This window comes from Antennarius striatus, chromosome 22, assembly GCF_040054535.1.
Source record: "Antennarius striatus isolate MH-2024 chromosome 22, ASM4005453v1, whole genome shotgun sequence".
NCBI lineage: Eukaryota > Metazoa > Chordata > Actinopteri > Lophiiformes > Antennariidae > Antennarius > Antennarius striatus.
This window is the reverse complement of record NC_090797.1, coordinates 11558523-11584788: the sequence shown is the minus strand read 5'-3', so window position 1 is coordinate 11584788 and position 26266 is coordinate 11558523. Positions and strand designations below refer to the sequence as shown.

Sequence of the window (26266 nt, the reverse complement as noted above, 5' to 3'; positions counted from 1 at the left end):
GTCCTACTGGAGCAAATGAGGCCTCAAGAAGCTTTGTAGTGGAGTGAAGCAACTGGATGAAAGGCTTAAAAGCTTCATGAAGCTAGAAAACATAAAAGCCACATTAACATATTAAAAACAGCCCAGTTTACAGCAACATATGCAGCAATCAACTCCTGAGCCGCATGTTGCAGTGTGTGACTGCGTTGGTTCCTTTTTTATTTGTGCTGCACCACCTGTACACTGACACACGTGCTCAAACTGTATTTAAAACTCTTATATGCAACAGACATCCTCAGATGACTCCTGCTAGAGATAATAACAGGTGTTGAGTTGATTCCGAGCAGAACACACTACAGGTGACACTGTTGGATTACCTGGCTAATTATGGTCTGCACCGTGCTTGTAAATGTGGAGCATTGTAAAGGATTTCCTCCACAGCAGAGGTGTCAGTGGACAGATCTGGGCTACTTCTCTTGAGCCAAGGGGAATTCCTCAAAATAATTGTCTTCCTTACTGTTGGAGTCCTCCACATTTTACTGCCAACATATTACTGGGTCATCAGTGCATCTCTGGGTATTTAATACTGGAATTTGGTGTTCACATTTTTGCTCCTACACCTTTCATTGTTGATGATGTGCTTTTGACAGTGATTCCAGTGCATTTCCACGGATGCCGGTTTATTCTCAACAGCAATCATGTACTATTACATGTACTATTAGTTCACATTATATTACTGTGACTCTGTGTCACCATTCTCACACTGCCACAATGGAAAATTTGTTCATGGTTTACAGCTTATTTTCAGTCCTGGCTATAGTTTTGAGTGTGTTTTATCTCTCTAAGGATGTATTTGGTTACATGCTCCTTAAATCTGTATTTTAGCAATAATGATCCTATAATAATAATAATAAAATATATATATATGGAACGGAGATGACCTGATGAGGGGGGGGGGGGTGGTTCGAACAAACATCCTTGGATCTAGCGGGGTGGGTGGAGTTTAGAAGACCGACATTGCTGCCTTCAAAGGTTGGAGCCATGCGTAAAAAACGGTGACCGACGCCGGTGAGGAGAATGCTGGACGCAGGAGCAGACGTGCAGATCAGCCAGCAAGGTATGAAGATTCAGCCTGGGGGGGAGCACATGGGCTGCGGTAAGGTGGGGGAGAACCAGGACAACCAGGTCTTGTGTTTGCGATGCCAAGACGAGGTGATGCGGGTGTGTCCGGGGAGTCCGCGCAGTCCTCGCCGCGCCATCGCGACGCGCGTCTCCTCCGGATCCGCAGGTACGCAGGTGTGACGTATGGAGCCAGAACAGGACTTTACATGCATTCTATGTCATTACATTGTTGGGTAGATTGTTTAACATAGTAACAGTTTATATACTGACCACAATATTCGAAGTAAATTTCTATAATTTATCGGGATTTTAATTTTCAATTAGGAACTGAAAATTGAAAAATTGTAAAAGTTGTTTTTGATAATTGTTCATGACACAACAACTAGTGACACACACACACACACACACACACACACACACACACACACACACACACACACACACACACACACACACGTGCTAGTATTCCCTCCATGATCACTCTGTCATCAGTGTACTGTATATGACTGATGTGATTTAAGGTATAAATATGTAATATAATGTAAATGTTTTTGGTAGAACCCATAAACCCAACCTTTGTAATGAAATAAATGTTAACTGGAAGCTGCTCCCATGCTTGTCTTCTGTGAAAAATTATACGAGCAACTTTATCTCCAAACATGCAAGGTGCAGTGGTTCCTGGACAGTGATGAATGTTGCTGTACGTTAGTGACTGTAAAGTCAGTGTCGTCAGAAATCCTATTGTGGTAAATGAGAACGAGCTTATTTACACCTCTGTAAATAGGGAATTTTCCAGTGTTGATTTAACCTTCATCTCCCTGCAGTTCCACATTAAGCTTTATTTTAGTGATCGAAGACAGAGCATACAATGATGCACTCTGTACTTACTGTTCTTTTAGTCACTGATTCACACATGTAAGTCTGTTAATTTGCAGCCTGGTTGAAAGATGAAATCCATTAGTTTCATCAGGGATGAAAACTAATGGCAAATCAACTGGAAAGTTAGGGAAACACTGCGTTTCATTCAGTGAGACTGAGGCTGCAAAAAGGCAAATACAGCCAGCATTTTATTGAATCAATAAAAGTCCATTAATAATGAAGCAAAGGAAATTTTTGCATTCAACTCCATCAGACACGAGGCGAGTCGAAGTGCTTTACAGAATCACAGAATGAATTAAAGTTGAGCTACGAAGAACATTAGGAATAAATACATTCGGAGTGTGAGAGAAAATGAACACATTCAAATACTCCAAATGTGATAATGAAAACAAACATGCTTGTCAGTTAAGATAAGCAAATTAACATAGATTAAGAGAAATAAACAGAAGTAAATCCACAAATATGAGGAAGGAAGGAAGGAAGTAGCGAACAAATATCATGAACTATTCAGAGGACAGGCGGGAAAGAAAACACAGAAAGTAGAAAGTGAAGTTGTTCTGAATAAAACAGTCCAGCTTGTATCATACTGTATTTATTAAAAATAAATAAAGAATAAATCCTGCAACTTACGTTCTACCTGCCTGCCTGTTCCAGACCCCAGCAGCAGCAGCTACGTGTCTTCAGGAACCTTCTATAGCTGCGTCAGTCAGATCACCATCGGTGAGTGATGCTTGTTATCTTTTTTAATATCACCTGCTGTGTGTTCTCCATTGACCATCACCTCTGTGCTACTGGCGGATCGGTAGGCCAGAGAGAGATTAGATATAGAGAGACATACTGTATGTTCCGATGCAGATAAAATTCAACCAATCTTAACATGTTTGTGGTAATAAATGAGCTGCTGAAATGATGGTATTGAGCATTTTTGTTGCATCAGCTAACAGACAACAACATGAAGCCAATCACTGACTCAGTCCAACATGTTATTTAATGAAGTCATGACTGTTGATAATGCTGTATTTACTGAAGACTAGCTCACTGTCATAGGTGTAAATAAATGTGCTGTTTGTGCACACAAATAGACAGATTATCAGTGGTTAAACTGTGTGATTCTGACAGTTTTATAACTGCATTGATCAAATAATCACTTTTAGTGTGTGCTGTCAAAACATTATGTATATACATCTAGTTATTGTACAGCAACGAGTAATACAAAAAGATCCGTCACTGTGCTGACAGGAGGCTGGGGCTGGATGGGAGATTTCCCCTGACATGCTTCTTTTATTATGGAACAGGAAATATAAAAGTTTTTCATTCCTGCCCAAAAACTGGAACCTCCTGCACTCCAAGTGTAACTTTTCTTAGGTGTAGTTTAGAGCCTGATTGGTGAATAACAATCTTGTGATTGTTGTAATGGTTAATAGTTTTAGTTCTACCTGCAGGCCTTCCTCTCTTCTCTCTCTGCTAAAAAACAAAAAAACTAATGAAGTGCTGTGGGAGAGCTGTGGACCGTTGAGACTTTCTTTGTCTGACAAAGGAAAAGATCTATGGCCTTGCCCTGCATCTTGAAAAAAGTTTTAATGTACCGCCTGAGATTTAAAAATCCCCGGTCTGTATTTTAGAGGAAAGTCCTAGTCAGCATCAACAAAGGTTCTTCTGAAAGTCCTAATCATCCTCCTTCATCGTTGTTGGGCTTTACTGCAGTCATTGTGCTGATAGACGGTGCCAATCTTCATCCTGAGGCAGGGGGTCGGTGATCACTGATGTATACGTTCATAAAAATGAGGGATCAGGTGAGCTCATACAAATTAAAATTTCCTACCAGTGGAGGCCAACATCCACCTGGACCCAAGGGTCTGAATTTTACTCAGTGTAACTAAATCTCACATAAATAACATAATAAAATGATGAGGTAAAGATGTTATACATCAGATGTCACCTTCTCTGAAACATCTTACTCTCTTGCTGGCCATTAGTCAGCACTCAAACTCAAGAAAAGGAAACACATGATGCTGCTTGTTAATGCTCATTAAGACTGTCAAAGCAAACGTGGAGCTCTTGTTGCACGGCAACCTTTTCTAATCCCTCCAGATGCTCAGCTTCAAACGGTTGTTGGATATTTCACCACGTGGCCCAGATATCTGCACCTGCATTTGTTTTCTTACCTTTAAGGGTGTCAGGAAGTGGAGGTGCTACATATGTAGGTCTCGCTCACCTCAGATAGCAGCGCTGGCACTTTTTGTGATGAATGCGACATAGATATTGCTTAGAACACACAACTCCTCACTGGGGGAGAGGAACTACACAAGAGCTAAGGGATAACTGTCTGATAAACCATAAACACCATAAACACTTTAACTCTTATGCTTATTTATGCCTTTTTTTATTTGTGTATTTTATGATGTGTCCACTTTTAATATAGTATTTTATATCTTGAATGGTGCCGTACTTCTTTCAGTTTGCTGTTGTGTGCTCACTGTGCTGCGTGTAGTGACGGAACCTCCTCAAGGGATCAATAAAGTTACTACTACTACTACCACTACTACTACTACTACTACCACAACCACTGTCAGAGGTCATTCAGGTACATGGCAGGTGTAGATTACTGCCCTTTCCAGTGACTTTCAAAGTAAAGCAGCAGCTAAGGCCGCAGATGCTTGAGCTGTTTTTGTTGTCTTTGTCGATTATTAACCTCCTCATAAATAATAATTCAAAATTTTAACTCAACATTTTCGAGGTAAAATGTTGAGTTAAAATGGAACCACAAGCAATTGACAAATTCCACTATTTTCTTTTATACTACATTGTACAGTGTTATTGATTTCTGTTCCCCTCTGGAAGTGAGAATTATTCAAGCATTGGTTCCACTTCTGCTTGTTGTCCTCCTTTCAGTTCTGGACACCCAGACTTTGCTGGTTTAAAGGGGCCCAAATGAGGTTAAATGTTTATTCTGAAATTGGTCAACTAGTTTTGCAAAATAGATGGATGATTTATCATAGATGCTATCATTGAAATAGTTTATCAGCACACAAGGTACGACTAAAGGACACTTTTATTTGTGTTATTAGTTCTATATTCAGATCAATAAGGAACCTTGGAGTTCAACTTCAATTCACAGTGCTGGTTTAGATCTGGAAGAAGAAAAACTAAATTCAAGGCCAGTTTTGGCCTAGCCTTGCTTCCAATTCACTGAGATAAGAGACCCGCCAGCCCAGATATGACCTGCGTCGGGTCGCTGGTTTCAGAAGCCTACCTGTTGAAGTAAAAACAAAATGTGTTACCAACATTTCATTTCATGTAATTTTACCATCCACCTATAGAAATCAAATTCTGTAACAAAAACAAGCACAGTTAAGTTAAGAAAAGGATTTTCCGATAACAATTTATTGTTGATTTCATTTTTATTGTGTTTTATTGTTTATTTTGTCCTAGTAAATATGACTCTGGCAGTTTTAAAATAGTTAAACACATCCTGCTCTTTTTAAGCTCTTGGTTAATTAACGCTTGCTTATCGTTTTAATGGTGTTATCAGCTTTCACCACTAGAGGGTGACATTTCTCAGGAGTATCTTGTGATACTTTTCATGTTTACTCCAGATTTTAGAGTACTGTAAGTTAAAATGTCAACAATAACAAGTACTTAACAGTAGATTAGGAAAGCAAAAGCATGAGAAAATGTATCCGTCATCTCTGACTCATTCAATAGAGCGACTGTAGAAAGAGCTCTTTGTTTATGATAAGACAAGAAATGAATGATAGTGAAAGGCCTATTTTTGGTTTTTTTTGCCAGGATTTGACCCTGGGGGTCAAATGGCGATCGGGTTCTCTCACTGGAAGAGTCCTTTCCCGGAGAGCAGCCTCTCCAGTCCGGACTGCGTTCACTCTGAATCCTCCGCTGTACCCCCCACCAGCGAGCATCTGGAGCCGGCGTCCTGCCCGGCGTCGCCGTCGGTCAACCCGCTGCCCACCTTCAGTTCTAGTCAGGAGACGCTTGGCGACAGCAGCACATGTATGTAGAGTGGAGTTCAATATGTTTCATCCACTGTGTGTGTGTGTGTGTGTGTGTGTCCACGTGTAACGGAGGTGTGGTCTCTACACCACCTCCTCCTTCTTCTCCTCATCTTCAAAAAACAAATGAATTTAGTGACTTTTCACACAAGTGTTTCAGGAGCATTAAAGGTGTGTGTATTTGTTCGTTCCTTCTCCTTCTTTTTCTTGGTTTATTTTTTATATACATTTGATCTGATTACATTTTTAAGTCATTTTGATATAGTTCTCACTAGATCATAAATGTTTCTGTAAATTTTCTCATTCAGGACAAAGACAGAATGTGTATCAGACCCATGACCAAAGCTGTTCTCTATTCTTTTTTTTTTTTTAATAAACCTTCTAACAAACCAACCAACCACAGACAAGGTCAACAAGATAAGCTGTCGGGTAGTAATTTTGTTCCATATAAATTTGGACAATTTTTATTTTATTTGCACAAACTGCTGAACCCTCTGTCAGCTCATCCCTTACCCTGAAACTAGTGTCGATATCATACTATGAATTTACTCATGTGTGTGTCTGTGTGTGTGTGTCCTTGAATGTCCCTCAGGGGACGTCCTCCTGACGGTGTCTCAGTGCCGACTGTCTTTGTTACAGCAAAACTGACACTCTTTCTTCTGATTGGCCTCTGCCAGAGCAGCATGACATCTGATTGGCTGATTGGAATGCGATTACTCCCACCTCCCTCTCTGCTGCTCTCGGTGTAAACATTCTTCTCATGCTGCTGTTCTCTCTGACAGCTCTCAGGAGCTGATCCGCTGCCTGCGTAATCCTGGTGTTTGGATGTCGTATCGATAGATTCAGGAGGAAAAACGTGAGGATGCTGCTCCTCCTCGCGGATATTGGTGGTTGGTTATTCTCCTCAGGTCATACTCTCTGCACGCTGGGGCTCCGGGAGGGTGGGAGGAAGGGTGACTGCTGTTTGTGTGCATGTGTTCACGTATGGGAAGAGTCCTCCAGCGGTTTGGGCACCTGCTGTAACTCCCACAGAGCATTTCTTCTCTCCACCCCTCTGAGGGGGTGAAAGAACCGCTCTACCTCTCCACCTTCACACGGTGAGTGTTGTCTAGTTTGTCCTCAAGCAAAAGCATGGTGATCTCCAGAGTGGATGTGTGTTCTTCAGAGCGCTTGTGTGTGTCGTGTTCCTCTTGATGCTGATGGAAGCATTTGACCTTCACCTACACGCTCTCCCAATTTCTGTCCGACGTGTTCTCATTTCTTTATACTCTCACCTTCATCCTCCGTGATGCATGGTTTGGATTATGCAGAAATAGGTTGTGACTCTCTGGAGCCTATATGTGTGCCACGCTATGGAGGCACCAGCAGCAGGTTGGCAGCTGCTAAATCCCTGTTGTTTTGCCATCAGGGAGAACATGCAGTCCACTGGGCGCCCCAGGGCATGATGGGAGCATCCATATGGAACAAACCATCCCTCCTCACCATATAGTGACACCTGATCCCTTTGGCAACATGCTGCCCACCCCTATTTCCCATTCTTCCATTTCCCGTTCCTTTCCATCTACAGATGGGCTTCTGTGGTGCGGTTTAACTGCAATGTTACGGAATGTGGTTTTTTTTAATATTCCATAATAAAAAGACAGATAAGATGAATGATTTATTATTTCTGAAATAATGAAATGATCAACATCATTAATAAAGCTACTCTTGTATGGTGCTAACGCCTGCCTAGCAAAGCAGAAACAAACATGGTTTCAAGCTTTAAATGTAAATGAGATCAGCTATCTAATATACAGTATATACTGCTAAAATAGCTCCAGAAACACAATCCAAACTCAACAAGATGTATAAGATTTACTTGTATATTAAGAAGGAAAAAAAAAATACAAAATACAACCTTTAAATGATATGAACAACAGAAGATATGAATCCGTCCATCATCTTCTTGTAGTACAGCTCAACTGGTTATGGGCAGGATGCAGGGTACACCCTGGATGAGATACCGGCTCATCACAGGGCCAAACGAAAGACAAAGCATCAGTCACACACTCACCTTCAGACAGTTTGATGTGATCAATTCACCTGAAGTGCTTTTTTTGGACGTGGGAGGAACCCAGACAGAACCCATCCACACATGGAGACAACATCCAAACTCCACACTGAAATCAAACCTGTAACCTTCTTGCTGTGAGGCATCAGCGCTACCCACTGCGCCACTGTGGCCCATAAAATATGAATATGTTGATTAAATATGTATCTGACACCCTGAAGGGTCAGCATACTTACTTCTGAATGTGTTCATTTTGATTAGCAACGTCTTTATAATGCTGAAGACCCTGACGTGAAACTACTGAGATTTTGAGATTTCATCGTCTGATGATGTGATTTAAGCGCTTCATAAATAAAGGTCGATTGGTTGGATTGATTGATATAGTTTTCACAGTATGACATTATGAAGAATTCAAACAGCAGGAAATGTAAGGATTGTCCTATCACAACTGTCTACAGGTGAGAGGTGGGTTACACCCCGGATGAGACGCCAGCTCATCGCAGGGATGTCAGGACTGTGAAAGTCTAAACTTACTGAAGCCATTGTGCATTTTGTGGATTTGGTAGTGACTGTCTGTCCTTTTACTTGTTAAGAACAATTTCGTACCAAATTTTAGTTTATGAAAAATACGAGGTTGTATTTACTGAGATTTGACGGAGGGCAAACCGGTTTCACCTCTGCCTGTGTGCTGGACCGCGTTGATGGAAGCTGTGTCTTGGGTTGCAGATGAACTGCATGGTTGTTAAAGTTTGATGTGTCCATTGTCTGACCAGCAGCATGATGAGGGCTAATCTGTAGTGTCGGTCATCTGAGAGCCCAAAAATTTCTAGTAAGCAAATGTCTTTGTTTTAATGACATCTGCATTTGTGTGCTGAGAAATGTGTTGGAGCAGATTCAAAAGCAGGTGAATTAACATAGTTTGTCCACATATGTACTGTTTAAGAATAAAAAACAAACAAACCCTCCTTTCGCTAACATAATATATACTACCAGGATTAACATTATGAGCACCTGTCTAATATTTCTTCACTGTACTCTTTGCATCTTTACTATGAAAGCAAATTAAAAAAATCATAAATGTGACAAGTTATTCAAATAATTTCATTTGAAAGGCTTGGAAATCTAAAGAAACCAAGTGTAATGAGGACTATAACAGAAGTCTGTCCTGCAGGTGTGAGTTTGTCTCTACATGGGTCTGGAGTCCCACTGCAGGCCTCAGCATCCGGCTGCTACTCAGCAGACCGACCTCTGACCTTCTCCTGGGGACAGACCAGCATCATGGAGGACTACTCAGCTGAAGCCCCAGATTCGAGCACTCAAGATGATGCTCCTCCGCTCGGTGAGACCTGGGCTAAGAATCTCTTTCAGACTTACAATTAATTGTTAAATATTCCAGTGTGAAGATATGTTAGCTGGTCATCTTCACATGTTTATTTTCAGTTGAGAAAATACCCCCAAAACTTTGTTAGACTTAATTTATAACTATTGCAACTGGTGTAGGAAAATGAAGCTAATTAAAATACAATAAACCAGAAGCAAATTGTAATAATAACTTTCATTATTATTTATTATTGTTACACTAAAATCAATATATAAAATTATCAGATGAAATGTAAATACAAACAAAACTGCTGAGATGTGTTGTTTAAGTGAACACATGTGTGGTCATGTGACAGTCAAAGCATGGACATGTATGTTTTTCAGGACAGTTTTCTGTTTTTGTGCAACAACATGACTTTTATTGTGACTTGACATGAGATAAATAGTGTGTTCACTGTACTTCACTATAATATTACCTCCACTCATCCTGTAGTTGTGAAGGAGGTTCATGTTAACATTCAAAGAGAAAGGTCAGACGGGATCAGCAGTCCCTCCAGAGATGGCTCCATCCTGGTGAATTCGGGAACCCACGGGGATGACGACACAAAGACGGACTGTGACCCCCCAGAGGTCGGTGTTAGACCTTCCTGACGTCACTTATTTATCAATAATAAAAAAAAGATTGAGAAGCAATTCCAAAAAAGGTGGTAGATTCTTCATCTCTCCCGTTTGTTTCTTTTGTCAGGGGAGGAGTAAGCACTGCGGTCTTTGCTTCAGCGATGGAAAGAGTCGTATTGACTACATCCTGGTTTACAGAAAGTCCAGTTCACAGTCAGAAAAAAGAGAGATATTTGAGCGGAATATCCGTGCAGAAGGATTGCAGCTGGAAAAGGAGGTAAAAAACACAAAAGTCCATTGAAGTCGTCGTGTTAGTATTTTTCTTCCATTCAAAACCAGATTCAGCATTTTAAACCTTTAATACATTTGCATATATGCATCCATCCATCCATCCTGAGGTCAGTTTCAGCTACATCATACCGCTGTCTATGTCAGTGGGGCTGAAGCAGACGCTCTACTCACTAGAGCCCCACGTAATCAACCTGTACACTCGCATCACATGAAGGGATTAAGGGATTTTTTTTATTTTTTATTCCCAAGCACAAAAAAAATAGTCACCCCTTTTAAAAAACTGACGATTCAAACCACACCAGAAGCCAGAGAGCTTTGTGCGGGCAAAGAGATTAACCCTGCAGCCGCACCTACGTGTTCAGCAGGACCACAGTCAATACCATGTGTGTGAGGACATCATTAATTGGCCCATCCTGTAATACGGGTCATCTCATTGGCCAGACAACTAAATATTTAATATAATTTCTGTCTTAGTTGAGATTTGTGCATACATTAATATGGATTTTGGTTAAAGCATTCATGATTTGATAACAACCTCTAAAGAAAGGAAGATTTATTCAACTTCTTGACCATCACTTCATTAGGTACAGTCTTCATCAGGATTACGCATCGAAGAAGATAATAGCTGTCCATCACCAGCCCCTGTCTGCATCATGCATGTAGTCATTAAGTCATTTTTAGGTTTCTGACTCTTGCAGCTTAAGACTCACTCCAACTATTACCACTAGAATACAGGTTTCTCTGTCTGCACTCATACTTCTCATCTTCTAATCTTTCGTGTGTGATTTCTTTACAGGCCTCTGTAACAAACAGTGATGTGATTTTCCTCAAGCTTCATGCACCCTGGGATGTTCTGTGTCACTATGCAGAGCTCATGAACATCCGAATGCCTTTTAGGTAAGAGAAGAAACGCATCTAAGAGTTAGAATGAGATTCTGAAAGGTTCTTGTCAGGAGCAATAGAAGCCTCAGTTTATTGGTAATGGTTGCGTCCTGTGATGCTCATTACACAGTCTGTTTTTTAGTACTAAGATAATAATTCCAAATGCTTTATGCATTCTAGGAGAAAAATCTTTTACATGCATCGACGGCACAAGTTCATGAGCAGGTGAGTCATCAGTCGTAAAGAGTCTGAGATGAGCCGATGAAGCACAACCTAACAGAAACTTTCAATTTCAGGATTGAGAAACGGTTCAACAGATTTCGCGGATGGCTTCCCCACAAGCCACTGAAGTTTGGAAACAACGCTCTACCCGACCTCGCGGAGAACGAGAGCTTTACCGCCCCCTTCAGTCGATCACGAATTCATCAGTACGTTTTACCGAGCTGCAACATAAAGCCTCATCCATCCTCATCCATCTGTTCTTCATCGTCCAATTTCACACATACACACACGGATAGAGAGAGAGAGAGAAAGAATGAACCATTCATAATAAAAAAGGTTTCTTTCTCTGCAGTTTCATCATCCACAACAAAGACACCTTTTTTAGCAATGCCACCAGAAGCAGGATAGTCCATCATATCCTACAGAGGGTCAAATATGAGGAGGGTAAAACTAAGATGGGTGAGTTTTTCATTCTCAAAAATGATTCGTGGAAATATTTGAAAAAGATGATGATTGGGCTCCAGAGACAGAATGTCAGAAATTTACTGCTCACATCCAGTGTGTCTTCTTTTTATTTTTGGGGGTTTTTTTCAAGCCTTTCCAGTGATTCTTTCTTTCATTTCAGGACTTAATCGTCTCTTAAGCAATAATTCTTATGAGGCAGCTTTCCCTCTTCATGAGGTAATTCATCTATCTTCAGAAAACTATGCATGAACTGATTCCTGTCATGTTTGTAGGTCATTACTTTGTTTGCCCCCGGATTTGTGTATATGTGTGTGGTGTGACCCCAGGGCCGATACCACAGCAAGAACTCCATCAGAACACACGGAGCAGAGAACCACCGCCACCTCCTCTACGAGTGTTGGGCCTGGTGGGGGGTTTGGTACAAGTACCAACCTCTAGACCTCATCAGGTAACTCGTGCATTTAAAGAGGTTGAAGTCACATGGTCAGGTTCCTGCGTCGTGTGGACAAAGTCACTTAATGTTCCCTTAAATATCCCTTTAGGAGATATTTTGGGGAGAAGATTGGTCTGTACTTTGCCTGGCTAGGCTGGTACACAGGGATGCTGTTTCCTGCAGCCTTGGTGGGCCTCCTGGTGTTCTTGTATGGGCTCTTCACCCTGGAGCACTGCCAGGTCAGGTAAACACACCTCCAGCTTCTTAGGAAGAAAAAACTCACTTCTCCCCTGATATTTACTGATAGTTTTGTTTTTCTTCCCACAGTCTTTGCTCATTTCTTGTTCTCTCTTCAGCTGTCCTATAAAATAAACGCCAGAGATTATAACTTGAAAAAATATATTTTAAAGTGTTTTAAAAAGAGTAGTTTAACTACTAAAATTTGACCACAGTGTATATAAACTACCTGTATATGTGTGTGTGAACAAATTCATTATTTTGGTTGCTAAATTTGATGGATTGCTGCTTTTCCCCAGTAAAGAAATCTGCCAGGCCACCGACATCATCATGTGCCCCATCTGTGACCAGTACTGCCCCTACCTGAAACTGTCAGACAGCTGCATCTACGCCAAGGTACTGGGACCGCACACAATGTTCACAACTGTTCATTTACTTCATCTGCAGCTGAACTGCTTCCACGTTAAGGTTCACTGTTTCACACTCCTTTTCGTCTTCGCAGGTCACCCATCTCTTTGACAATGCGGCAACAGTTTTCTTTGCTGTGTTCATGGCTGTGTGGGGTGAGTTCAACAGTTTACATTTCTTCGCAAGCTTTCCAGGTGATCGTCTCCCAAAGACACTTCAGAGCATTTAGTAAAAAATTAGATTCTCTCAGGAAACACTTTGTACATCCAAGTGTCTTCAATCTTCCTTTTTGTTTTCATTGGAATGATAAGAAAATTTCAGGCATTGGGGAAAAAAAAATCTCATTATCACTACATTTTAAAACCAACATGTGGCAGCATTGCATTCGTTTCGTCCACTGAAGAAGTTTCTCTGACTAGAAGGTAGACATCTCCAAGCGTTTAAAACAAGAGGATCACAAATGTTTCAGAACGGAACGAGGTCTGAGGGTATGGACGGTAGGAACACAGAATATGTGACGGGTCTGTGTTGTTCAAAGGCTTCAGACAAGACAGGTGATGAAGCAGCATCCTCATCACGTGGCTGAAAGGAGGCCTCTGTATACAGGTCTCTGTTGGAGAACGGTGGAGCTGAGGAATAGAAACGTGACACAGATTAACTAAGAATCACTCCTAAGGAAAGGATTCAAGGCAGAATGGTTTTTTTTAAGCTGCTTGATGAAAACTCCCTCATAAAAAAGAACGATTGTTTTCCAGCTTTGTTTTTTTTTTGTTCATGTCGCTGAACTTGCAAAAGAAACAAACAACGATAGAAAAACCCTAACGTATTTGGCTTCATAAGTTCTTGCACAAAGAAGTTCATCAGGTCTTTTTTCTTTTTTCATGGAAATATTTTAGATTGCTGTCAGATAAATACAAGTCAGAGTCCGAATAAAGCAAACTAAATGCTCACCACTGAGTTTGCTAAGAGAATCTTCATGTTTGAGAGCTTTTTGAATTCTGTTGTCAAATCGCCAACATTTCAGCATGACGTACAGAATCAAACACAGCTGGAGGGCAAAGGTCAACACTCCCAGCACCACTATGGCGTTATCTATGAGGGGGGAAGAAGAGAAGAATGGTATTATCTGGTTTGCTGCTACGTAAAGAGGCCTGACATCAAGAAAAGAAATCAGTGTTTCAATGCCATCTATTCAAAATGATAAATCGAGAGGACATGAATGTAAAACAAGAATAAGGAGGATTTTCTCTCTCACACACACACACACACACACACACACACACACACACACACACTGAAGACGTCGATGTGGGACCAGTTGCATTTGTGTGTGTTAATAATTCAGACACTCAAAAAATGTTCAGACAATGTCCTCCTCACAATAAAAACACTATCAATTTCTCACTTGTAAATGTTTTATGGTGAGTTCCAAATATATAGTGGGACAAATGCTTCGTCAATGCTAAATAAATGAAAGGTACAATAAAATATAAAGAAAAAAGAAGATGAAGAATAATTTAAAAGGTGCTTAAATCTTTATCAGAAACCAGAGCAGCTAGATTCTCCATAATTTAAACATAGAATCATGAACTTATTGAATGGTGATGGTGACCGTACCAGTTTGGTGTGGTGTTGACTCCCACTGGGTGACCTCTGGCTGAGACGAGCCCAGATTCAAGCTTTGGTTCTGTACCAGTCCCATCTTTCTGATTCCTCACTGCTCAACAGCTTCTCCTGTGCAGCTGGCAACTGAATTCAAAATCATGTTTTAGCTTATTTGTGGGGTTTTATGCAATGTAGTCCTTCAGAATTTCTTGAGGTCAAAAGAATAATTTGAATGTATCCCTAAAGATTTAACTGAAAACCTATTTAACTTAAAAATTTTACTTACTTAAACATGTTTGATGTATCATAAAAAATAGGGCATATTTTCACGTAAAAGATTAAGTTCAATCTAGAATTGAAAGCTAAAATATTAAATTGTGAGTCCCCCTTTTTTCTTTAGCACTGACAATAATACTTTACAACAGCACGAGAAAGTCATGCAACTTTAGAAGGCGTAAGCTTGACGGGATATAAAATGACATTTGTGTTAGTCGCTGACTTTAAAATCTACAGGTTTTACTGAACAGAAGAGTAGAAAAAAAGAAAAAACCCAGAAATCACAGAAACTATTTGGCTGCATTACAAAACTGAGCAAGTAAAGTGTCGAAGCTCTTTTAAATATCCCTACGTAAAGAATAGTAGAGCATTAAACACACATTTAGAACATAAACTCATAATTATACATGCAGATTGTTGAAATAAGCCAAAATCTCATAAAGCATAGGATCCAGGAGTGTCACTCAGTAAAAATAAAACCTGTTTTCACAGCTGCACCGATTTGAGTTCATTCTCCTTTCTCCAAAACACCAGCAAACATTCCACTGGGTCATGGTCATTCAGTTTAAATAGACTGTTGTCAGAAAATGAACAGATATACTGACCTCACAATCACTTTATGGTTAGTCTCTGCTGCTGCTGTCCACATGAATGCACTTCCAGCTCAAATCCCTTCATTAAGGCTCCTCAGACATGGGCTCCCCTGCTGGCTCCATGTGGGAAGTGATGACCTTCGGCACCTCACCTCCAACTCTCGCTACTCTACATTCTAAATACGTAGTATAGAAAGATTCCTGAAAGATTCCAATCAGGTGAATAGAGGCTTGTTAAAAAACGTGCTTTGGTTTTCAGTGGAGAGACCGGTGAACGTGAGCAATAAGTAAACGATCCCAGGACTTTGCTCTGCCCTAAAAATGCTGAACCCTGGGAACGACCTCTTCACAAAGGAAGCAGATTCAGTACGGTAAATACTGGATCCTAAACCCTTACAGCAGAGACTGGTTGGCTTCACGTGGGAAAGCATTCTGTAGAGGATGAATCAAAAGTTACACAGGATGAAGCGGTGTAGTTGAAGCAAAGTTTTGGGATTTAACAAAAAAGAGCAGCGAATCACCTGAGCCGTCGCCTGATGTGGGCCGGACTAAGATCACCTGACAGCTCATGTAGATGGGATTTAAGAATTTCCCCCACAATAGAATGCATTTTATTGTCATCATACACAAGTGTACAACACAATTTTAAAGACAACTCTGGGTGGAAAAACGCAGGTGCAAAGGCACATGAATAAAAAAACAGAACACAGGTACAAGAAACAAGACAATTATAGAATGTATTTAGAATGAGCCAACAAGAGTGTAGGAACGTAGGAATGCAAGTACAATTTTAATAAAATGAAGCTGAAAAAACCCAGACTACAGTGTGAAAATTTATTTCAATCCACAACAAAGATAATATAATATTTTTAGAATTAGTTCCTAATATTGTGCTCATTGGATGGCATCAAGTGGCTTCAGGATAGTCTCAAAGTTTAGCTGATGATCGTAACAGCACATCAGGAAAAGCTGAAACTATCTTGTGTCCATCTGAAACACAAATCTAAAAATAACCGGATGTGTCCTCAGTTTGTTAGCATGAGGTAATATTGTTTACTGCTTCCTCCATTGACAAAGGGGTGAACAGAAATCCACTAATACAGATATATACTTTATTAATCCCAGAGGAAATTGCACAATATGTTACATATTTGTCAAAAAAAAAAAAAAAAAAAATATATATATATATATATATATATATATATATATATAAAATTAATAGTAATATATCATAATGTATAATGTAATATAACAATATATAATATATGTCAATATATCACAATATATAATAATATGACAAGCAATAAGAAGAAAAGAATATAAATGTGATGAAAACAATATAATTATGGTCTGGATTCATGATGCCGGATCATTACAGGATGGAATATCAGAACATTTAAACATGAGGATTAACACTGTTACCAACTTTCACGTTCTCGTCGTGTCTTCCAGCCACTCTCTTCCTGGAGTTCTGGAAAAGGCGCAGAGCGGTTCTCGCGTACGATTGGGACCTCATCGACTGGGAGGAAGAGGAGGTGAAGTCCTTCTTCACGTGGGGGCTTCAGCTGGATGTCTGAATCTTTTGCTGCTCTGCTACATTTCAGATAGCATGAAGATCATCCTGAGGAGAATATTAAATTCAAATAATAATTATAATGACTATGTACAGTGATTCAAGGCGTTTCTTAGCGTTTGTTGGACATTCCTTAGCTGGTTTGTGCTGCACGCAAAATTTACTGACTGCTTTTCTTCATTCTTCAGGATGAAATTCGCCCCCAGTTTGAAGCCAAATACTCCAAGAAGGAGAGGATGAACCCCATATCTGGGAAACCTGAGCCCTACCAGGCCTTCACGGATAAATACAGTCGTCTCATCGTCTCATCGTCTGGGATCTTTTTCATGGTGAGTTTCAGGGGAAAACGTCAATAAGATCATTTGGATGATTATTGTTAGTCATGCTGTTTGTGTCACTATGATGTCATAGATCCTGGTGGTGATCGCCGCTGTGTTCGGCATAGTAATTTACCGGGTGATCACCGTCAGCACCTTCGCCGCCTTCGGCTGGGCTCTCATCAGGAACAATTCTCAAGTGGCGACGACTGGGACGGCGGTGTGCATCAATTTCTGCGTCATCATGCTCCTCAATGTGGTGAGTGCCCTCACCAACCGTGACAGGAATCATCAACCGTCGCCTTTGTGCACGTGAACGCTTCATCTTTCTCACTCACTAATGATAGATGTTGTACTTTTCCAGCTTTATGAAAAAGTGGCTCTCCTCCTCACTAATTTAGGTGAGTTTCCTCCAGCGGATGTGATGTTCTTGAAGTTTGAAGGCGTTTTAATGAAGACGTTGTTTGTCTGTTTTCCACCACAGAGCAGCCGAGGACAGAATCAGAGTGGGAGAACAGCTTTACGCTCAAGATGTTCCTCTTTCAGTTTGTCAACATTAACAGTTCAACATTTTACATCGCTTTCTTTTTGGGAAGGTCAGCAAAAACATGTTAAAAGTTATAAATCCATCAGAGCGTGTCGCTGCAGAGAAAACACACGGGTCTCTGTTCAGTTTTGTAAAGCCTGCTTCATACATGAGCCGCAGTAAACCACATTTAAAAGGTAAAACCTTTTAAATAGCTTAACTCTTGTCTTCAGACACACTTAAAAATTAAATTCACTGATGTGACTTCACTGTAAACACAACTATAGACCTGTGTATCACCTGAGTCACCATGGAGACAATCGTGCATTTTAAATAGACAGATGCTTCAGATTCAACTCTACATTAATCACACAAGCATTGCCAATCTGTGGGAATATTAAATTGATATTTGTATTATTACTAATAGTAATTACTAATAATTACTATTAATAGATGCGTAGTGTTACTGCATCCATGTTAACAACAATTATTATTAAGTTTCAAGGTAACATGTAGATTTTTACTAGGGTTGATGTACGTAGGTCTCGGTAGATGAGTATATTGTAATGTTGTTACATATGACTGCATCTTGATAGTAAAGTGATCACTTGACATTGAAAAAAACAGAATTAATGAAAATAAGGATTGTTTCTTTCTTTGACTGACAGATTTACTGGCCGCCCAGGTGCATATCTACGACTCATCAATCGCTGGAAACTGGAAGAAGTGAGTCATTGATTTGTTTCTTCATGGGGTCATAACAGCAGAGCATAATGGATGTATGTATTTTGAAATTGGACATAAAGCTATTATTTCATGCCCAGTCACCGGGGATTTTTTAAGTGTTGCTGCCAGCTGAACTTTTACGTTTAGGGAAATAACACAAGCTGGAGCGATCGAAGGGCTAAAAACCTGAGATAGCACTTTTAGGTGCTGAGCTAATCTGCTCCCAGTGGTTCCCACAGCTGCTGAAATGGAACACTCTCACTGTTGCGACACGTGCTGCACTAGAGCACCGTTTGTCAGCCTTTTGTGGCCACGTGGTGCAGCTCTTGGTTGTACAAAAGTGGACTGTTACTAAGAACAAATAACAAAGTACAAAAGAAATTTAGAATTCTGCCAGTGGAATATAAAAACATGGAATAAATTAAAAGCTGACACATAGTTGAAGTCTGAATACAAGCTAAAAAAAACCTTTATTCTTGAATGTATTATGCTGTTTTAGTGTATTTTGCCACAATGCAGTGAACAAAGGAATATCAATGATTTCTCACGCGTATACCACTTGAGTTTTTTTATAATATTGTATTTTATTGGAGATTTTTAACACTCATTTTGAATTATTAGGATTTATGTGATCCATTACGGAGGTTATGCTCTGGTGCGTTTTGGTTGCTTGGTTTGAGAAGTTAAATTTCGGTGCATAACCAGACATACAGAGATCAGATGTGTTCATAATTTTCCTTTACACTGAAATATTTCAGAAATTTCCACAGGAAATGATCCATAAATCATGATATTGAAAGAAAATCATCTATCTATCTATCTACTGTATGTATGAACTGTATGAGTGCACGTAGTCTTGTGCAGGTCCAAATAACAGACCGGGTCTAAAATATGTATTTGCTGGAGTCTAAGCATTATTTAACTTCTAGAATTATAAATGAGGCTAGAGACTCCTGACTATCAGATGAGACAAAGGTGAGTCCAATGGTTTCAGTTGGCTTTTAAATTTTTTATGTCAACATTTACGTTTTGATTTTTGGCAGATATCCAGATCTGAATACTACTGTATTCCATTTTTCTAATGTTTGAGTGGAACAATTTGAAAATAGCAAAAAACAAACCAAACCAAAAAACAGCTCATTATGACAAAATAATGTCAAAGGTTTTGCTCCTTATCACCAGAGGCCACAGTGTGACTGTATGTGTGTATCTGTGCTGATGCAGTGCCACCCCAGCGGCTGCCTCATCGACCTCTGTATGCAGATGGGGATCATCATGGTGCTGAAGCAGACCTGGAACAATTTCATGGAGCTGGGTTATCCGTTAGTTCCTAGTTTTTTCTATTTGTTTGTTTTTTAAATTCACAATCACCTCCTAAACAACGCTAACATGTTTCTGACCAAGCTACGATTGATTTAGAGAGAAAAAAAAAACAAAAATAAGAGAAATAATTGCAGGTATCCTCAGTCAAGGATGAGCCAATTGAGTAATTTTCTGAATGCTGAATAAAACCAGTTGTTTCCTTTTTGTGGGTCTTTTTTGTCACTTCCTTATGTTTGTTTTATCGTCCTTTTTTTTTGCAGGCTGATCCAGAACTGGTGGACACAGCGGAGGCTCAGGAGGGAGCACGGACAGAGAGCCGCGGCCAGCTTTCCACAGTGGGAGAGGGATTACAACCTGCAGCCAATGAACGCCTCCGGACTCTTTGACGAATACTTAGAAATGAGTATGAAGTGGGAAAACATGTCAAACGTGTTTAGCACACGTAGCTCCAGTGATACTGAAACCCTAACCCTAACCAGTGTCACACTGTCATGCATGAGATTAAAGGTTCGCCCATAAATGTGCTGCACAGCTTAATCTTGTGAAAAAACATTCATTTGGTGACCCAGATGCGGCGGCACGTGTTGATGTGACCCTGAGCTGATTTGTGGTAGATTGAATGCGGGCTGGGAGCGTGTCCAAACATTTTCATCTTTCTGTATTTTAAATCGTGAATGATCAAATCAGAAATGTAACTAGAAGGGTTCTAAATAGAGCGCATCCGTCTCCAAAGAGTTCTATTGAATAAAATTAAAATCTAATATAAATTCGTTATTAACTTAACCTAAGATGCAAGTTTCCAGAACAGTTTGAGAAATACTTTATGTTGAAATGGATTAAAATGATTTTTGTTCCAAAAAAGAAAAAAATAAATCCTGGAAAAGACTACAGGACTAATCAAACGTATTGATCTTTGTGACTATATTCAATAGTGCGCTTATATTTACAGAGTGAATCATGAATAAATGAACCACACAGTTGCTCCATATCTGTTGAATGGATAGATAGATATAGACTGAGAGATGGAGAGACAGGGAGAGCTAATGTGCTGAACACAGATGGAATCTGATGCTCACCACAGTTTTTCTGTATGTTCCAGTTTTACAGTTTGGCTTCACGACGATCTTCGTGGCAGCTTTCCCCCTGGCTCCCCTCTTAGCTCTGCTCAACAACATCATCGAGATTCGTCTAGATGCCTACAAGTTTGTCACACAGTGGCGACGACCGCTGCCTTCACAAGCCAAAGACATAGGTGACCTTTTCTCTCCAATGATGGAAATGCCTCCATTCTTGGGTCTCACACCTGAAGTTACGTCTGATTGTAATTCAGGGATTTGGTATGGCATTCTGGAGGGCATCGGCATCTCGTCTGTCATCACCAATGCCTTTGTCATCGCCGTTACCTCAGACTTCATCCCTCGTCTGGTTTACGCCTACAAGTACGGACCGTGTGCTGGTCAAGGACGGGCAGGGGAGGGGTCAGTGATGACTACAGTTCAGTTGTTTTACTTCATGAGCACCACTCCTCATCCTGTTAGTCTATGTCAGTAAATAACTGTAGTAATGGTTTGAGTAGGTCCTATTGTAGATAACGCAGTGTCACATGTGTTCCTCAGATGTATGATGGGATACGTCAACGCCAGTCTCTCGGTGTTCCGAGTGTCCGACTTTGAGAAGAGATCACGGCCCACGACCTCTGGCGCCGAGCTGGGTGGAGAACCTGTGGAGTATTGCAGGTAGTTTGTGTGTGTCTGAACCAGATCACAGTTATAGGCACAGACAAAGAACAGATCAGATCACATCATCAAAATACATTTATTGATTTCTGATTTGGTTTCCCACCACCTAAGCACCAGAAGCTGCTTGAGGCCGGCAGCTAAACCTGAATGATATTTAAATCTCCAGTCACACTGGCTGGATTGGTCAAGATGTCATTTTTTATGCAGCATTGACTGCTAATATACTGCTGTGTTTTCCATTCCAAAGATCACACACACTCACACACACACACACACACACAGTCCAGGTCTATACAGTGAAACTGCGTGTAAATCAGTATACCTGATACTGTACTATACTATACTAACAATCAGCTAGTGGTAGACATGGAGTTAAATTACTTCTTCTTGTACATTTGTATTATGTATACTAGAGTATGTATATCTTCTTCCTCCATCCATCCACCTTCATTGATTGTAGAGCAGCCCAATAATTTTTTTAAAAATTGTAAATATTTTTTGCACAATAATGCATCATTATTTTCTACGCACATTATTATTATTATTATTATTATTATTATTATATTATTATTATTATATTATTATTTTTTTTGAAAGACATTTACTTTTTTGCTGTCTGCCTGTTGAGAAGTTTTCCCCTTAAAGTTACTGACAGAGCCATAACAAAATATTGCTTTATTTATTTAATCATTAAAGCTGTAAAGTTTGTACAAATTCAAGAAGAACAATGTGTAACCTATATTGTGTGTTAATCCTCTCTGTTATTAATGATTCTTGACACACTCCCAGTGAGCTCCGCCTAAAACATACATCATAAGATATTGAGCGTTTGCCAGAGTGGGAAATATAGTTCAGAAAACTGCTCCACTGCTCCAAAAACACACACACACACACACAAAGGTCATGTAAACAGAGGTTGTGTGAAGTATTAAAGATCAATGAGACATTTATCATCTCTGGTGAATTTGTTGATCCGTCTGTCATCGGAGCAGGGTGGTGATGACCTTCTGTTTGTCACCAGATATCGTGACTACAGGGAGCCTCCGGATTCGGCCGATCCCTACTCGTACACTCTGCAGTTCTGGCACGTCCTCGCCGCCCGGCTGGCCTTCATCATTGTGTTCGAGGTCAGTGATTTTATCTTTGACCAGCCTCTCTAGAGAGCAAACAAAGATGTGCGTATCTGCAAGTTTTATGTCATCCTGTAAACCACCTTAATGTTGCTGTAAAAAAAAGAAAAAAAGAAAAGCACTGGAGTTTCTGTGTGGAATAAAGACGCCGTCTGTTCTTCTCCTTGATATAATCTGTGTTGTCTTTTGGTGTCAGATAAATAAATTGCATTGAATGTTTTTGTTTCATGTTTTCTTGATGAGCTCGACTGAATAAAGGAATCGATTTCACCCTGCGTGTCTTCGCCCTGACAAACATGACCATGTTGACACCGAAAGATTAAAATTAAAGATTTAGTTTCTCCTCCTTTTGCGTCATATTAATCTGACGGAAATATTGTTATCCTCTACCAGCTTACCCCATTCTGGAGCATTCTGTATATTTTGAAACAAACTTGATCCCTTAATAGCCATTGGTAACTTTCCGCACCTGTTTCAAACTCATAAATATCCCTTTTCTGAACATTTTGGTTGTTTTTTTATCGTGGATGTTTGCCTCTAGCATTTGTTATAACCCACTCTGTTTTTGCAGCATATGGTCTTTGCCATCAAGACCCTGATTGCGTATCTGATCCCAGACCTTCCCAAGGATCTGCAAGACAGAATGCGCCGGGAGAAGTACCTGATCCAGGAGATGATGTATGAGGCTGAGCTGGAGAGACTGCAGAAGGAGAAAAACAAGAAGAAGAGGAAGAGAGAGAGATCCCATCACAAGGAATGGCCATGAACTCGTGCAGGTCCTCTGGAAGGAACCCTAACCCTGGTCTGCCTTTTTATTTTGATGTGGAGAGAAGAGAAAAAACAAACAGTATTGTTGAAAAATTGTTAAAAAATTCGACTCTATATAATTAACACACACACACACACACACACACACACACACACACACACACACACACACACACACACACACACACACACATATAAACCATGCACTTCAGGTGAATTAGCCAGTTTCATATTGTTCGTAGGTGTGAGTGTGTGTGTGTGTGTGTATGTGTGTGTATGTGTGTGGTTTTTTTTTTTTTATTGTATGTGGCTCCGCGGTGCTCTGGCGTCGTGCCCGGAGTATACCCTGCCTCATGCCCCCAGTCGGCTGGGATAGGCTCCAGCAATCCGCAATAGCGGATGAAGCGGGTATGCAAAACGAATGAATGAATAACGCAGCTATGTGTTATGTCATGTCATGTCAGCAGTGCGTATTATTTGTGTCTCTCCGATGGCCAGCAGGTGATGTAATGCAGCTCCTCTTGTTTCCAGGTTCACTTTGTGGTTTCATTCCACAGTGGAGGACGGGGGACGGTCCTGGATAAACCTGCAGTATCAGACCAGAGCCTGTGGACAGTGTCTGAACTGGACCCACACACACGCCTACAAACATAACGGATGTCCTTTTGGACTTTAACCAGCGTATGTCTTCAGATCCTGAATGTAGATTTCAATCAAGACGCTAAATTTGTACAGATTTCCTCTTTCAGATGAGATAATTACCTCTTTCAAGCATATTGAATGACAAATATTGTAAAAAGTATTTAAATGAATTTCAGACCATGTGCTCTGCTACAGGATAGTGCAATAAAAACTAGAGAATGCAACTTTTTTTAAACCTTTCGGTGGAATTGCTTTAGAGCTTTGTGTATCACTGGACATTAAACTGTTGTGTGTGAAGCTCAACGCTGAACTCTGCTGCTTCAGCTTCAGATGGAAGCTGTGCAGCATCAGTTGATGGATGTTTGGGAGTTACTCTCTTAACTTTAGAGAAAGAAACTGTAATAGAGTTTTACTAAGACGGATAAAACACATATTGTAAGCAATGTATGTTCACATAAGATTTACTGAGGTTTTTTTTAACTTTTCATATCGCTGAAAGAACTTTCATCTGTCTGTGTCTGCATGGGTGTGAGACTCTTTCATTTAATTTTAAAGTTGTTGTTTTTTTTTAATTTCATCAGGGACAATTTGAACATCTTGTATATAGAGGACTAAAAAACTCAAATGAAGCAGCACAGAAACAGCTTTAAAAAATAAGTAAATAGACAGTACAAGAAAAAGTGCGTAAGATAGTTAAGTTGCTTTGGCGAGTTTGACAAAATTTTAATGAAAACTATAGGGAGTATAAGGACTTTTAAGATAAAATCTAAATAAATGACTATGAATAAAGAAACTCCAAGACTTCATCCAGTTTAAACATGAACAGTTATCTTAGACCTTCAAAAAGCTTATGAAACAGAAGCTTTCAGATATTTGACTGAGAGCTAAACACATCAGACATGAACTATCCGTATCTCAAAAATCAGTGGATAGAATAAAATGCTTTGTAGAGGCAAAGAAGTGATAATTAGAAGAAAACTACCCCCAGGGGTTGGTAAAGGTGACACTAGAGATCCAACAAAACTGGAAATGGTTTCTGTTTGAATGTAGATGAAGAATTTTACTGAATAAAGAGTATTGTAAAAACATTTGCTTTGGCTTTCTATCTTATTTTAAAACATTCAGCTCAGCAACTGAAGACCAGATGATTATGATTGTTTCTTTTTCAAAATGATGAATGAAGAACAAACATTGTGAACAAAATGTATACAGAGTTAAGGCAAAAGAAGATGTTTGAGCGTACAGCTTACAGCAAACATGACGCTGGATCCATACAGCTTGAATGATACGTGTTCTTAAATTTAGAGGCCTTATATATTGTGTTTCTCCTCATCAGGACTGTTTAAATCACGTTATATTTTGTCTTAATTTGAAAAAATTTATTTCACAATTGCTTCCATAATACCACAAAGATTGTTTTTAATACAATCTTGTGAAAAATCGCTGAGAAAAATGTTTGTGAATTTAAAAAAAAAATTGGGGTAACCATTAACTTTTATTTCCAAATTAAAAAAAAAAAAAAAAAAGAATTCTGTTTTACCGGTTTAATATCCTGGGAAACAAATACAGTACTGAAGGATTTTATTTAATCATGATGGTCCAGCAAAAAAGAACTTCTTTTTCCCACCAGCAGATGGCCCCAGAGGGACGAGTGCAGCAGCAGCAGCAGCAGCAATATTTCATAGACATGATCTCACAATCATATTTTACATTGAAAACAACTTTATTGACACAAACAAAAACAGCTGTTGTAAATAAATATATCAAATTAAATCTTTTTTTTCCCAAGTGCTGACATTGTTTATTTTTAGTCAGCCAGTGAAAAAATGAAAGAGGAAGCATGTGTGTGTCCAACATCCTTCAGCATTCTCGTACTATTGATGTTTGCTGTAGTATAATCATCACACACTGTACACTGTTCAAGGCTAACCAGCTTGTTATTGCTTTTGATGACCATAATTTCATGCTTTATGAAACACTACCATCAGAAAAATCAACGCTGCCTATGAATTAAACCAGATCACCTCTAATAAAACTCTAATAAATATCTAGTCATTTTGAGCATGCAAATAATCAGAGATGAGGGAACAGAGGCTTGTCCTGCAGCGTGGATTACTCCAGTGTTGTGGCCCCCA

At 39.8% G+C, this 26266-nt stretch overlaps 1 protein-coding gene across 2 annotated transcripts; it reads left to right on the top strand.

Moving 5' to 3' along the window:
• The first annotated feature begins 1056 nt into the window (after positions 1-1056).
• Positions 1057-25175, top strand: LOC137589601 (anoctamin-4-like). Of its 2 annotated transcripts, XM_068307455.1 has the most exons (29): positions 1057-1267; positions 2635-2700; positions 5770-5988; positions 9209-9376; positions 9851-9987; positions 10103-10252; positions 11063-11163; positions 11329-11373; positions 11445-11576; positions 11723-11829; positions 11996-12051; positions 12162-12283; positions 12378-12512; positions 12805-12901; positions 13008-13068; positions 16840-16922; positions 17149-17289; positions 17372-17536; positions 17642-17678; positions 17762-17873; positions 18472-18529; positions 19754-19851; positions 20113-20255; positions 20952-21104; positions 21183-21330; positions 21469-21588; positions 22613-22718; positions 23293-23523; positions 24021-25175. In XM_068307455.1, exons 1-28 carry the CDS (start codon positions 1057-1059, stop codon positions 23485-23487), a joined length of 3366 nt encoding a protein of 1121 aa, XP_068163556.1. In that variant the 3' UTR covers positions 23488-23523; positions 24021-25175. The 2 variants fall into 2 exon arrangements, with proteins under 2 accessions (XP_068163556.1, XP_068163555.1); XM_068307454.1 differs by lacking the exons at positions 1057-1267; positions 2635-2700; positions 5770-5988 and adding an exon at positions 7023-7084.
• Positions 25176-26266: the final 1091 nt, after the last annotated feature.

What these genes read in the sequence shown, in the direction of transcription:
- LOC137589601 (XM_068307455.1), top strand. Translation starts at nt 1,057, where the DNA reads ATGCTGGACGCAGGAGCAGACGTGCAGATCAGCCAGCAAGGTATGAAG. An exon ending in AGTCGATCACGAATTCATCA is followed by an intron (nt 11,577 to 11,722) that starts GTACGTTTTACC and finishes CTTTCTCTGCAG; the next exon opens with TTTCATCATCCACAACAAAG. An exon ending in TCATCATGCTCCTCAATGTG is followed by an intron (nt 17,537 to 17,641) that starts GTGAGTGCCCTC and finishes GTACTTTTCCAG; the next exon opens with CTTTATGAAAAAGTGGCTCT.